Raw genomic sequence first — 14,757 nt, 5'->3', positions numbered from 1 at the left:
CTGCTCTACGCCAAAAACCTCCACTTCTTGCGGGTTGCACCCGCAGCTTCTCGCATTGCCCCGTTTGTAAATGTGTTAGGGCATAAACGGGGCATTGAACAAGGTCCCGTATGTCTCCTGAAAGGAGAAGAAGTTTGACCTGTGATCAGACATATCTTCACTCGGTCTTTAGCGACTGCAAAGAATTTCTCGCTTCCATTTGGCAACCTGACGCCGGCTGTCGCTAAGAGGGCCGCCCGCTTGTCAGCGGCTGTTGACCTTCTTTTTATCTCTTAACCCCTGAAGGGACTGTCATCACCGGTGCTTAGGACTGTCTGGCCAATTCCTGTTATAGCACACGTCGCGGATGGAGGCAAGTTTGAAAAAAAATGGTTCGATAAACCATAAGAGAGTTTTTGTTTTGTTGTGGGTATTTTTATTTTTATTTTTCAAAGTCAAAAGATCATTCCAAGGCAATTGTGAAATGATACAAAAACACCATCGTCGTCCGTATTGGATCGAGGATTTAGAGTCTGACATAGTACAGATACAACAAGGGTGTAATGGGCCATCGTTGTTGCTTCGGCGATTTACTTTACATACTCGTCCAATCCAGCTTTCACGACAACCGAGTCCCTTTCGTTCACTTCGAGTACACGTTTAGATCGCAGTGACATCCATCCCTCTATCTATCCAGACGTTCAAATGCAGACGATCACCTCGGGGCAACAGATGCCACCTGAACGTCAGAAATAACAGTTGCTTTCCGTTTGGAGCTCAAAGAGAGCAGTTCTCAAATATTTGCATTTTTCGGTTTCAAAACGCTGCCATGCACAATTGAACGGCCAAGCCGACGATGCTGCGCATCCTGTTCTTTAAACACGGTCAAGTACATGAAGTAAACCACTAACGCATGTCCGCTTCTCAAGGATTGAGTCGAGAAAAAGAAAATTAATACAAAAGAAATGAGTGAAGGAGAGCCTGCTGTGAAATGGGCATTTGTGTGGCCAACGTGTGCTGCTTGCTGTTGATCCTTGATGTGGGCAAAAGCCACTGTGGCTGCTCTCCTCAATCAGTGCGAGGTTTTAAGAGAGCATTTGACACAGTTATCTTTGTCCTCAAAGACACAATGCCACGTCAACAGGGCTGTCGGGGAGCAGTTTTGGAATGCGAGACGGCTACTCTATGGTGACCTTGGCATGACAGTTGGAGTCGGTCATACCGGCGCGGCCCGCTGTTGTTTGCCATCATTACGGCCTTTCAGTGAATCTCGGGCACGTCTCCTGCTGAAGATCTTTGTCTGTGCGGCCTCACACTTGTCGCCTGGATAATCTCGCAAAGCAACGTTCTTTATTTAGACCTCCCCACTTAGCGTCTCATGCTGTTTATATTGCAGCAGTGGCCCTTCTATCCGATGATAACTCACCCCAACGTGTTACGGAGGCCACTCAAGCCGCATGAGTAACCGAGACCCCTTCGGCGCACGGGACCCCTTGCCAACGTGTTACTTCATGTGGCCCGCATTGTTGCCGAAAGAATACCAGTACAGTTATACATTTGATGAGGCGCTGACACCATTCCGCTTTACTCCAGATGAAAAGGAACACTATCGTCTAATAGTCTTGAGGATGCTTGATTCTACCCAACATCCATTGTTCCCCGGCAGTAGTTGCTTGTTGGGATGACGACAAAAGAATTCCCCCCACGGGGTCTATTTACGGATCGAGTCGTGTTTCCGTGGCTGCTTAAGGATACCTAGGCTTAATCACCACCCTGCGATGAGCTCCTAATATGGCCTGGTCAGGAGACCCCCCCCCATCACTGATAAGATTCTGACCGGCCAATTTCTATATTGCTCTCTGTCAATCACTTCCCCCTCCTTCACTGAGCCTCAAACCGACCAACCCAACTCTGACACAATGGCATTCTTGCTTCTAACAAGCATCCTCCATATATGGCGGAGGGGCTTCCTTTAAAAAGGGAACTGATTGCGAAACCCACAATAGGTCACCGTTCTATCACAAGGTAAGGCGTGCGGAACATTGGACTGTCATCGTGGTCACTGCCGGTCACGTCCAGCGTTGTCTTTCTCCACACAGGGCCATTACACCTCAGTCTCCTCTGTAGGGATTCCTAAGGTAAGACTGACTCTTTGTCCGACATTTCTTGGGAATGCTCAACTGTGTATTTTGCTTTCAAGCTTCGAAATGGGTGACGCCGCCATGAAAGAGTTTGGGGCCGCGGCCCCCTACCTGAGGAAATCGGATAAGGAGCGTCTGGAGGCTCAGACTCGTATCTTTGACATGAAGAAAGAATGCTTTGTTCCTGACACTGAGGAGGAGTTTGTGAAGGCGTCCATCACCAGCCGTGACGGGGACAAAGTCACCGCTCAAACTGCAAAGGGGAAGGTCAGTGATCTGGCACGATGCTTCCTCACCAGAAGGGCAGAAAGCAACATATTCAGTGATCTGCAGTACATGAAAAGACGGGGACGCAGAACATTCCGAACATTTGCCAGATGTTTTTGTGGACATGTATGTCAAACAGCATACGGAGAGAGATTCTCAACAACAACAAGAGCACTAATGTTTAGTGAGTCTACTTCTACGTAGTCTCCACTCTCAACAAAGCATTTCTTCAAACCGCATGAAAATGTAGTCCAAGAGTTGTACACTCAAAAAAGGAAAACACACTCACGACATAAAGTTACAAACCAACGTGTCCAAGCTGTTGCGATGATAGCGAGCCAGAAGTACAGCGACGGCCATCGTACGAGGGCGCGCTTAATGGTATTTTCTCTTTGTACAGACGGTGACCGTAAAGGATTGTGACGTGCACCCTCAGAACCCGCCAAAGTTTGATAAAATTGAAGACATGGCCATGTTCACGTTCCTTCACGAGCCCGCGGTGCTGTTCAACCTCAAAGAGCGTTACGCGGCATGGATGATCTATGTGAGTCAAGGTCTTTCCCAACTGTGAATGATGGCGACTTGCAATTTTACAGGAAGCAGAGTTCAAGTGCCAATGATGCCAGAGCATCTTTTTTTTCGTCTTTGCCAGACCTACTCGGGGCTGTTCTGCGTCACGGTCAATCCCTACAAGTGGCTGCCGGTCTACAACCAAGAGGTGGTTGTCGCCTACAGGGGAAAGAAGAGGAGCGAAGCTCCTCCCCACATCTTCTCCATCTCTGACAACGCTTACCAGTACATGCTAACCGGTAAATCTAGCGAGTTAATGACCATATGCTCTCATGTTAAAAGAGTGGATACACACTACAGAGGGTGTGGATACGGTTCTTAAGTGTCTCTTCCATTCCTTTTCCAGACAGAGAAAATCAGTCAATTCTCATCACGTGAGTTGAATTCAAGTCTTTCTTTGTTTTTGGAATGTTCGCGGAACAATGCCTGAATTTAACCGATGATTGAGCATTTCAAAGTGAGCATTCCTGATATTCCTTTTTTAGTCAGTCGGATGACAGGATTCAAGCCAAAATTGGCGATTAGATGTCAGCGTCTTGTGACATCTAATGTCTTACCGAATGTGGTTGATCGACGACAAGCCCGAACTGCGCTTTCAGTGTCTGTTTCCAAGCAAATCGATATTGTTCCACAGTGGAGAATCTGGTGCGGGGAAAACCGTCAACACCAAGAGAGTCATCCAGTATTTTGCCAGCATTGCAGCTGGCAGTGGGAAGAAAGAAGGAAGCTCGGAGAAAAAGGTGTCAAACATGATCTGGCAAAATGATGAATCAACCAACTCAAGTCTTGCATTTGATTTGTTTTCAGGGGACCTTGGAAGATCAAATCATCCAAGCTAACCCAGCTTTAGAAGCCTTCGGAAATGCCAAGACCATCAGAAATGACAATTCTTCCAGATTTGTAAGTTTCACTCGTAGAAAAACTTTTTTTTTCAGTATTTGCCCTCATTTGTTTTTGTTTTTCTTTTCAACCAGGGCAAATTCATCCGAATTCACTTTGCTGCCAGCGGAAAGCTTGCATCGGCTGATATTGAAACATGTCGGTAACATTTCATACATGTGATGGCAAGAGCTGGGCATTGACAGTATTTATTTGACCGCCCTCCTGTTCAATATACGTCAATAGATCTATTGGAGAAGTCCCGTGTCACCTTTCAACTTAAGGCTGAAAGAGACTACCACATCTTCTATCAGATTCTCTCGCAGAAGAAACCTGAGCTTTTGGGTAAATAAATAAATTGAGAAAAAAAGACATTCCGATCACTGACTCGGGCTTGTTTTGTTGCGTCTGATACAAAAAGTCACATTTGTGCTTGACTCTTTTAGAGATGCTGCTCATCACCAACAACCCCTACGATTACGCGTTCATCTCCCAAGGAGAAACAACTGTTGCCTCCATCAATGATGCTGAGGAGCTAATGGCCACTGATGTGAGGAATCCGACCGCAACCTTGTGCTATCACGACAGCATAAGTCTTTTTCGATGTAGTGGAGAGGAGTGTCCCGACCCGTCCCCCTTCCCCTCCCCCTAAAAACTTTGATCATGAGGCATACATTTGCTGACAGTGAAACATCATCTGTACATTGAACTCAGGATGCCTTTGATGTGCTGGGCTTCACCCAAGAGGAGAAGAACGGCATTTACAAACTGACAGGTGCCATCATGCACTACGGCAACATGAAGTTCAAGAACAAGCAGCGTGAGGAGCAGGCAGAGGCTGATGGCACCGAAGGTAAGATGGACTCTGCAATTCCAAAACATGTCCATTTAGATTCAAAGAAAAAAAAATGTGATTTATTTTTTTTTCTTCCTCCCCGTACTCTCAATTGCTCAGATGCGGACAAAGTTGCTTATCTGATGGGCATGAACTCAGCAGACCTCATCAAAGGTCTCTGTCATCCAAGAGTGAAAGTAGGAAATGAGTGGGTCACCAAGGGACAAAATGTTCAGCAGGTAAATGTTACAAAAGTGGTATGACTGTTGATGATGTTGCAAAGCACGTAAGTCCTTGTTGCACACATATCTTAAGGTAGTGTCGGCTCTATGGCCCACTGAAAAACAAATTCACAATGTCCGCAGCATTGGGACAGCACATTATAAATGTATCCCTTGCTCGAAATGCTGCAAAGCATGACAATGACTAGTAAAAGTGGATTCGGCTCTTGTTTCTTTTCTAGGTCTATTATGCGGTCGGTGCACTGTCTAAGTCAGTGTATGAGAAGATGTTTCTGTGGATGGTGATCCGTATTAACCAATCTCTGGACACCAAGCAACCTCGCCAGTACTTCATTGGCGTTCTGGATATCGCTGGATTTGAGATATTTGATGTGAGCTCTTTCTGGTAGTGCTTGAGACAAGACTACATTCAGTTACTTTGTGTTCAATGAACACGATGAAGACGCGGGTGAGAAAATTCACGTCCATCCGCTTTCCGTTTCAGTTCAACACCTTCGAGCAGCTGTGCATCAACTTCACCAATGAAAAACTGCAACAGTTTTTCAACCATCACATGTTTGTGCTGGAGCAGGAGGAGTACAAGAAGGAGGGCATCGAATGGACTTTCATTGACTTTGGCATGGACTTGCAGGCCTGCATTGACCTGATTGAAAAGGTGAGAGACACTTTTTGGGAGAGGCTGCGACTGATCAGACGCACAAAACTCCAATGTAATGCTCCCTCACCCTCAGCCCATGGGCATCATGTCCATCCTTGAAGAGGAGTGCATGTTCCCCAAAGCCAGCGACGCCACCTTTAAAGCCAAGCTTTACGACAACCACTTGGGAAAATCCGGCAACTTCCAGAAGCCCAGAGTCGTCAAAGGGAAACCGGAGGCACACTTTGCCCTGATGCACTACGCCGGGACTGTTGATTACAACATCAACAACTGGCTGGTGAAGAACAAGGATCCCCTGAATGAGACCGTCGTTGGACTTTACCAGAAGTCGAATCTCAAACTATTGGCATTACTCTTTGCAAATTACGCTGGAACAGATTCAGGTAAGAATGAACTAAATGCAGACAGTGTGAACACTGTACCGCTTGCCCCCGGTTGTGTCGCAATAAATGATTTGTACTTAAATTCTGTACTTGTTAATTAACAGATGTTGGAAAGGGCAAAGGGAGCAAGAAGAAGGGTTCATCCTTCCAGACCGTGTCAGCCTTGCACAGGGTCAGAATATGCTACAAGATTTTTTTTTCTATTTAAAAAAAAAACCAAAACATCACCGTTATCACCCAGATTCGCTGTAAACACACTATTATGACTTTCACAGGAGAATCTGAACAAGCTGATGACCAATCTGAGGTCTACTCACCCCCACTTTGTGCGCTGCATCATCCCCAACGAGACCAAGACTCCCGGAGCCATGGAAAACCCGCTGGTGATGCACCAGCTGCGCTGTAACGGCGTGCTGGAAGGCATCCGAATCTGCAGAAAGGGCTTCCCCAACAGGATCCTCTACGGAGATTTCAAACAGAGGTGGCACATCTAAATAATTATTAACGCATCCTCCACAACCTAATCATGTAAATTAATTGGGATTTTACTTTGAAATATTTTATCCATCCATTTTCAGATATCGCATTCTGAATCCTGCTGCTATACCTGAGGGTCAGTTTATTGACAGTAAAAAGGGCGCAGAAAAACTTCTTGGGTCTTTGGATATTGACCATAATCAATACAAGTTTGGACACACAAAGGTAAGTTGTAAATGGACGCATCTAAACTGAGAGGAGTACAGGATGTACTTTTGAATTCTAAATCTATGCACATGATTAAAAAAATAATAATTCAACTCATGAGCATGAAATTTAGCTCATGTCTGAGTGAAGGCAGTAACAACACAATGCGGTGGTTTCACGATTAATTGATTAGAACATGAAAAAAATCATTCCAAATTTTTTCTTAACTTTTGTAATAATAAGGGCATGTTATTACAGCACCATGACACCAAACAATTTCTGGAAATTGGGATGAACTCCTGAAGAAGGATGATTTCATTTCCAAGCGCATCCAAAAAGGTAGTAGATAATAACAGCGTGTACAATGTTCAAAAGGTGTTCTTCAAGGCTGGTCTCCTCGGGCAACTCGAGGAGATGAGGGATGACCGTTTGTCTCTCATCATAACCGGAATCCAGTCAAGATCAAGAGGTCTGCTGGCAAGAGTAGAATTCCAGAAGATTGTCGAGAGGAGGTGAGAGCAATGAGGCCGACAGCATTTTCAGGCCAAACGACCACAGTTTGATATTCTTTCAATATTCCTGCATATTTTTGAACAAATGGTTAAAGCAACGGATGACATTTGACAGGGATGCGTTATTGGTAATCCAGTGGAACATCCGTGCCTTCATGGGGGTTAAGAATTGGCCTTGGATGAAACTATTCTTCAAGATCAAACCTCTTTTGAGATCTGCGGAGGCAGAAAAAGAAATGGCCAACATGAAGGAAGAATTCCTCAAGTTGAAAGAAGCTTACGCAAAGTCAGAATCTCGCAGGAAGGAACTGGAGGAAAAAATGGTCTCTCTTCTCCAAGAAAAAAATGACTTGCAGCTCCAAGTCCAGGCTGTAAGTTTAATGATGTCATTGTTCACCTTTTCAGCACTGTTTTTTTTCTTTTAACCTGGGCATATCATCAGTTCTAACGTTGCCTTTGCAAATTAGGAGCAAGATAACCTGGCTGATGCTGAAGAAAGATGTGAGGGGCTGATCAAAAACAAAATCCAGATGGAAGCAAAAGCCAAAGAGTTATCTGAACGGCTGGAGGACGAGGAGGAGATGAATGCTGAACTAACAGCAAAGAAGAGGAAGCTGGAGGACGAGTGCTCTGAGCTGAAGAAGGACATTGACGACTTGGAGTTAACTCTAGCTAAAGTGGAGAAAGAGAAGCATGCCACTGAGAACAAGGTGTGACGACTGCGTGGGTCCTGTTGTGTTCTCGTTCATGAACACCACACTTCCTGATGAATTGTCACGATGATTCCAGGTCAAGAACCTGGTCGAAGAGATGGCAGCTTTAGACGAAGTCATTGCCAAGCTGACCAAGGAGAAGAAGGCCTTGCAAGAAGCTCATCAGCAAACGCTGGATGATCTTCAGAGTGAAGAAGACAAAGTCAACACTCTGACCAAGGCCAAGTCAAAACTCGAGCAGCAAGTGGATGACGTATGTCTTTCAAATTTTGTTATTTTCTATTTGTGATACTGCATGTATCAATGTCTTGTTATTCCCCTGGTCTAGCTTGAAGGGTCTCTTGAGCAAGAGAAGAAGGTTCGAATGGATCTTGAGAGAGCAAAGAGGAAGCTGGAGGGAGACTTAAAGTTGACCCAGGAGAGCCTAATGGATCTGGAGAATGACAAGCAACAACTGGAAGAGCAGCTCAAAAAGTAAATACCAGAAATTTCTTTCATGAAATGTACACCCAAAGTGAAATCTCGCTAGGTTAAAGAAAATATTTCTTATATATTCTATAATATTTCATTCCAGGAAGGACTTTGAAGTCAACCAGCTCACAAATAGAATCGAGGATGAGCAGGCAGTTGCGATTCAGCTTCAAAAGAAATTGAAAGAGCTTCAGGTAAAAATGAAATGGTTTGAAATGTGTAGTTTTCCCAAACAGCAGTGACGAACCAGCGGTGTCTGCTCAGGCCCGCATCGAGGAGCTGGAGGAAGAGTTGGAGGCAGAGCGAGCCGCCCGGGCCAAGGTGGAAAAGCAGAGAGCGGACTTGGCCAGGGAGCTGGAGGAGATCAGCGAGAGGCTGGAGGAGGCCGGCGGAGCAACGTCGGCCCAGATCGAGATGAACAAGAAGAGGGAGGCCGAGTTCCAGAAACTCCGCAGGGACCTGGAAGAGGCCACTCTGCAGCACGAAGCCACGGCGGCCACGCTCAGAAAGAAACAAGCCGACAGCGTTGCTGACCTGGGCGAGCAGATTGACAACTTGCAAAGAGTCAAGCAGAAACTGGAGAAGGAGAAGAGCGAACTCAGGCTGGAACTGGACGACGTCGTCTCCAACATGGAACATGTTGTCAAAACAAAAGTGAGCCAAACCTTTGTCTTTAATTCCAAGTTGATTGACTTCAAGCCGAGACAGCACATGCGGATGCATTTGCGTGCTGACAGACATGTTCCAATTGCAGACGACTCTCGAGAAGACGTGCAGAACTGTAGAAGATCAGATGAATGAATACAAGACCAAGTTTGAAGAGGCGCAACGTTGCATCAATGATTTCAACATGCAGAAAGCAAAGCTTCAAACTGAAAATGGTATCTAATGTATAGCTTTATTTGAAAGTCATTCACCACCACAAAGTTCAGACATTAATGGAACGTGTGGCCAAAATGCTAGGAGAGTTCTCGAGGCAACTTGAGGAGAAGGAGTCTCTGGTGTCGCAACTCACCAGGGGAAAAATGTCCTACACTCAACAAATTGAAGACCTCAAACGACAACTGGAGGAGGAGACCAAAGTAAGGACTTTGCTCTGAGGCAGGTGCCGCCAAATTGGCAGTTTAGTTGACAAATATTGTTTTTCGTATACGTACGTGATATTTTCCTGACAGGCCAAGAACGCGTTAGCCCACGCTGTGCAGTCCTCTCGCCACGACTGCGACCTGCTCAGAGAGCAGTACGAGGAGGAGCAGGAGGCCAAGGCCGAACTGCAGCGCGGCATGTCCAAGGCCAATTCGGAGGTAGCTCAGTGGAGGACCAAGTATGAAACCGATGCCATCCAGAGGACCGAAGAGCTGGAGGAGGCAAAGTAAGAGTTTGATAATCCACCTTGGCTAAAATGCCTCTCCCATTATTTCACCGTGACTTCAACTGTGTCTGGCAGATCAGCTTTTTGTTTGTGTTATGTTCCGGCTAAAATGTAAGACGAACAAAAAGTTTGTTTGTTGGATAAATAAGCAGCCACTCCAAGTCGTTTTGAGTGAAATAACGAAACAATAGTGGAACATTCAAAGGTTGAAATGGTGGTTTCTAAAGGAAGAAGCTGGCTCAGCGTCTGCAGGATGCGGAGGAGGCCGTGGAAGCAACGAATGCGAAATGTTCCTCTCTGGAGAAGACCAAACACAGACTGCAGAATGAGATCGAAGACCTCATGGTGGACGTGGAGAGGTCCAACGCCGCTGCCGCTGCTCTGGACAAGAAGCAAAGAAACTTTGACAAGGTGAAGTGTGCATATACACTTGTAGAAATGCCACAAAATGTCATCAACCATTGTCTACATGGCAGTTTAATGGGTAGAGAGTTGACTCACTCAGAGGCCCATTCGTGGAATGACAATCTATGGTGATTTAATGCCCCCAACATCGATGACTTGATGAGGGAGTAAAGGAGGTTCAGATTCTTTGCATTAACTTCTTCGACAAGCTATCAAAGCATGAAAATTTGGTTGACGCCTGCATTGTTTTACAAAAAGGACCTAGAAAATCTTGGAACACCACAAATACAATATTTTTAAATACCAGAATGGCTGCGAAACCAGAAAGCAGCAAAGTCCATGGTCAGTCAATCCATGCCAAGCCTCGGTACAAGAGTAGCAACCCATTATACAAGAGTATGCGGCGAAATATCTTTCTGTATATTCAGCAGACTCTCAAATCTCTATCCACTGTGCCTTTTTCTTTCCTGGTAGGTCTTGTCTGAGTGGAAACAGAAGTATGAGGAGTCTCAGTGTGAGCTGGAGGGCTCCCAGAAGGAAGCCAGAGCTCTGAGCACCGAGCTGTTCAAGTTGAAGAACTCTTATGAGGAGTCTTTGGATCATCTGGAGACCATGAAAAGAGAAAACAAGAATTTGCAGGGTATGCTCTTCTGCTGATGCGTACACGACAGTTTTCTGAAAACGCTTCAACGGATAGTGCACACGAGACATCTCTATCACCCGTGATGTTTTACAGAGGAGATTTCCGATCTCACTGAGCAACTTGGTGAGAGTGGAAAGAATATTCATGAGCTGGAGAAATTAAGAAAGCAGTTGGACCAGGAGAAGAGTGAGATCCAGTCTGCTCTCGAGGAAGCGGAGGTTCGGAAATGTTACAGTGAAAAACAAATTTCCGCATGGTCGTCATTTGTTCACAACAATTCACGGGATCCTTGTGTCTGCTAGGCTTCCTTGGAGCATGAGGAGGGCAAGATTCTGAGAGCCCAGCTTGAGTTCAACCAGATCAAGGCGGAGATGGAGCGCAAGCTGGCCGAGAAGGACGAGGAGATGGAGCAGTGCAAGAGGAACCTGCAGAGGACCATCGAAACCCTGCAGAGTTCTCTGGAAGCTGAGTGTCGGAGCAGGAATGAGGCCCTTCGTTTGAAGAAGAAGATGGAGGGAGACCTCAACGAGATGGAGATTCAGCTCAGTCAGGCCAACAGGCAGGCGGCTGAGGCTCAGAAGCAACTCAAATCTGTTCACGCGCATCTCAAGGTGATTTTGGAGCACTGCATTTTCACAAAACATACGGACGATTACTAGAGTCATGATGATTGCTGTCATCCCATCAAGGACTGCCAAATTCAACTGGATGAGTCTCTCCGAGCCAACGATGATCTCAGAGAGAACATTGCCATTGTGGAGAGGCGGAACAACCTCATTCAAGCCGAGCTGGAAGAACTGAGGGCTGCTCTCGAGCAAACCGAAAGGAGTCGCAAACTTGCTGAGCAAGAGCTGCTGGATGTTAGCGAGAGAGTGCAGCTACTGCACTCTCAGGTAACAGACTATTATTGTCAACGGGTGGCTTTCTGCGGCAGCACTTGTTTTACTTTTTGAAATCTCACATCTCACTCAAACAATTCGCAGAACACCGGTCTGATCAATCAGAAGAAGAAACTGGAAGCTGACGCATCCCAGCTTCAGAATGAAGTCGAAGAAGCGGTGCAGGAATGCAGGAACGCTGAGGAGAAAGCCAAGAAGGCCATCACAGATGCCGCCATGATGGCGGAGGAGCTGAAGAAAGAGCAGGACACGAGCGCCCACCTGGAGCGAATGAAGAAGAACATGGAGCAGACTATCAAAGACCTGCAGCACCGTCTGGATGAAGCTGAACAAATTGCATTGAAGGGGGGGAAGAAGCAAGTGCAGAAGCTCGAGGCCCGGGTAAGCATTAAATTCATCCACCTCAACGGGAATAAACCATTGAAATTGTCATTCAGTCCTCGCATCAAGGACAAAAGCGGCCGAGTTGCTAAGCACAACAAGAACTTATGCATGTTAACTCACCAAGTTATCTGTTCGAGGGCCAAAACGGTGGGGTTTTTTTCTTTCAGGTGAGGGAACTTGAAAATGAGGTGGAGTCTGAGCAAAAGAAGAGCAGCGAAGCAATCAAGGGAATGCGCAAGTATGAAAGACGCATCAAGGAACTCACCTATCAGGTGGGATTTCTCTTTTTCTGGTTGCAGAAATATCATCAATAAAAATGTACGCCTCTTTATACACTGTCCATTTCGTCACCATTCTAATTTATTCCATCACTGAGGCATGGGCAGAAACAGCTTTCAAAGTGTCTTATTCTGTTCAAACGAAGGTGCTGAGAGAATATTTCAACTGAACTTGTGTGTCTGACCTGCAGACTGAGGAAGATCGCAAGAATGTGGTGCGTCTCCAGGATCTGGTTGACAAACTGCAACTGAAGGTCAAAGCATACAAGAGATCCGCTGAGGAGGCTGTGAGTCGTTTTCCAAGTGTGGGCCAGGAAGCCTTCACTCATTCACATCAATCTCATTGAACATTTCAATGATATAATTTTGTGTTGGGTGCATTCCTGTAGGAAGAGCAGGCCAACACTCATTTGAGCAAGTTCCGTAAACTGCAGCATGAGCTTGATGAAGCTGAAGAGAGAGCCGACATTGCTGAATCTCAGGTCAACAAGCTGCGCGCTAAAAGCCGTGATGTTGGCGCCAAGGTAAATGTCGCCTTGACGATGTTACACAAACCTAACAAGTAATGGACATCTGTCTTCACAAAACTGAGATTGACTAAACTAAAGGCATGTTGTTGTTGTTTTTTTATGACTTCAAATGCAATGTGTCAACCGTCCGGGTTTTTCTTACATTCTGTCATAAAAGTCCGACAGTGTCACGCAAAGCATTAGCTCATCCCAAAAGACAGTGCAAGGAACATTATTTGAGGTGCTAGCTGGGATTTGGGCCCGCCACTTGAATACCGCAAGAAATGCTATTTACGAGGGTGAGTATGTTGGACAACAGCTAAAATATCTGCCTCACAGCACTTAGGAACGGGGTTCTGAGCTCGCATTTGGCATGTGAAGTTTGCATGGTTCCCACCACGCGTGGGTACCGGTACTCTGGCTTCCAATCTGTATTCCGAAAACCCGAAGGTTGGGTTCACTAAAGACTCGAATCTGCCCAGAGCTATGAATGGGATTGTGACAGGTTTGTCATGGCCCGTGATTGGCTGGCAAGCAGTCCAGCCTTTTGGAGTCACATGGTATAGGCTGCAGCTCACCTGTGACACAAATGAGGACAAAGTAGAAAACAGATGAAAGGAATTTGTAGGTCTGCTGTGAGTCATGGGCCCGGTCAACTTTTCTCCTGCTTACGTCGCTAGAATGTATGTAGGTATTTATTTTTGAGGAGGTGTGGGAGGGGGGGGTAAGATAGAGTGGTGTTAGCTTTGTTGTCTGTCACTAAATCGTGTCACTTTGCCTATTCTTTATTACAGAAAGGACTGGAAGAGGAGTGAAACCCACAGACAGCCATGCAAGAACCATCGGCTCATTTGTAGTTTCCTGTCTCTAAAGTATCAGTAGAATAAAGCAAAATGTGCAATAAAATGTACGTTTGTTGTTTTGGGTTTTATTTACAAGAAATGACAGCAAATATACCCAAACCTGTGGCATAAAGTCCCAGCCAAAAGTTCAGAAAGACCTTAGCATTCAGTATCATGAGGAAGTGTGGATTTATACATCATGCATGAGAAGGAGAGAATCTGTCTTGACATGACCACGGGTGCTTAGCAACCTAAAGCGACCACTCTGAACAGCATAGTGACTTCCTAGAATTCCTAGAGCTGAAAATGGGAGAAAATGAAGACCGGACTTGTCTCCCACTGTCTGTTTATCTTCACTTTGCCAAAGCCAATCTGCACGTCATTCTAAACACAATGCGCACACACATACCCACACAAAAAGCCAAAATGTTTTTGTTTTACCTTCAAGCTTCTTTTACCAACATTTTTTAACATGGGAGAGTCTAAATTTGCACTGACACGGGAGCAGGAAGGGAATTGAAGCTTGGAGGTGAGATATCAGCAGCCATGATAGCTGATAAAACAGCTGAGATTGAGGCCAACGATTTCAAAACAAATTCAAATCGGTTCTTACCAAACTGCTGTATAATGGCACACCTTATTTCAAAAGTCAAGGAGAAGGATTTGTCTATTTTTCACTATTCATTCATTATTGTCCATTTTTAATATGCTTATATTGATATACTTTTTGTCTTCTGCTTTCTCCCTTTCACAATTTTGCTGCAGTAAATCGGGAATGTGTCCATTGTGAGACAAATAAAGGTTTTCTTCATCAAATTTTGCACTTAATTGAGTTAGATACAACCGGATGTGTGGAAAAGGGGTGAAAAGAATGCAATTCATTTGTTGATCTTGCATTTATAGAATATATACTATTAAAGCAAGCATAGCCAACAGATCAAGATTCTGACACCCCCCCCTCCCCTCCTTCAACATGAAATGTGTAAGTTTCATCGAATGAGTTGTATTTTCTGAGCGCTTTGCATCTGTTAACGCTCATCCGTTCACGAGGGCTGACAACTGTTGCGTTTCTCAATCAGGGAGAAACAATC

At 45.4% G+C, this 14,757-nt stretch overlaps 1 protein-coding gene across 1 annotated transcript; it reads left to right on the top strand.

Annotated features, from left to right (window-relative positions):
• The first annotated feature begins 1,934 nt into the window (after positions 1–1,934).
• Positions 1,935–13,734, top strand: LOC127616238 (myosin-7). The gene is made up of 39 exons (XM_052087707.1): positions 1,935–2,004; positions 2,079–2,117; positions 2,180–2,387; positions 2,788–2,931; positions 3,040–3,196; positions 3,304–3,331; positions 3,592–3,697; positions 3,765–3,857; positions 3,932–3,995; positions 4,083–4,181; positions 4,283–4,386; positions 4,551–4,689; positions 4,792–4,910; positions 5,135–5,284; positions 5,398–5,568; positions 5,645–5,954; positions 6,059–6,126; positions 6,230–6,435; positions 6,533–6,656; positions 7,014–7,150; positions 7,266–7,521; positions 7,618–7,860; positions 7,940–8,116; positions 8,192–8,337; positions 8,438–8,528; positions 8,599–8,988; positions 9,089–9,215; positions 9,298–9,416; positions 9,510–9,706; positions 9,934–10,117; positions 10,586–10,751; positions 10,848–10,972; positions 11,057–11,365; positions 11,444–11,647; positions 11,738–12,034; positions 12,205–12,309; positions 12,507–12,602; positions 12,705–12,839; positions 13,619–13,734. Exons 3-39 carry the CDS (start codon positions 2,187–2,189, stop codon positions 13,637–13,639), a joined length of 5,808 nt encoding a protein of 1,935 aa, XP_051943667.1. The 5' UTR covers positions 1,935–2,004; positions 2,079–2,117; positions 2,180–2,186; the 3' UTR covers positions 13,640–13,734.
• Positions 13,735–14,757: the final 1,023 nt, after the last annotated feature.

This window comes from Hippocampus zosterae, chromosome 15 (genome assembly GCF_025434085.1).
Source record: "Hippocampus zosterae strain Florida chromosome 15, ASM2543408v3, whole genome shotgun sequence".
NCBI classification, from domain to species: domain Eukaryota; kingdom Metazoa; phylum Chordata; class Actinopteri; order Syngnathiformes; family Syngnathidae; genus Hippocampus; species Hippocampus zosterae.
Note: the sequence above shows the minus strand (reverse complement) of the source record. Positions and strands in the feature narration are given on the sequence as shown.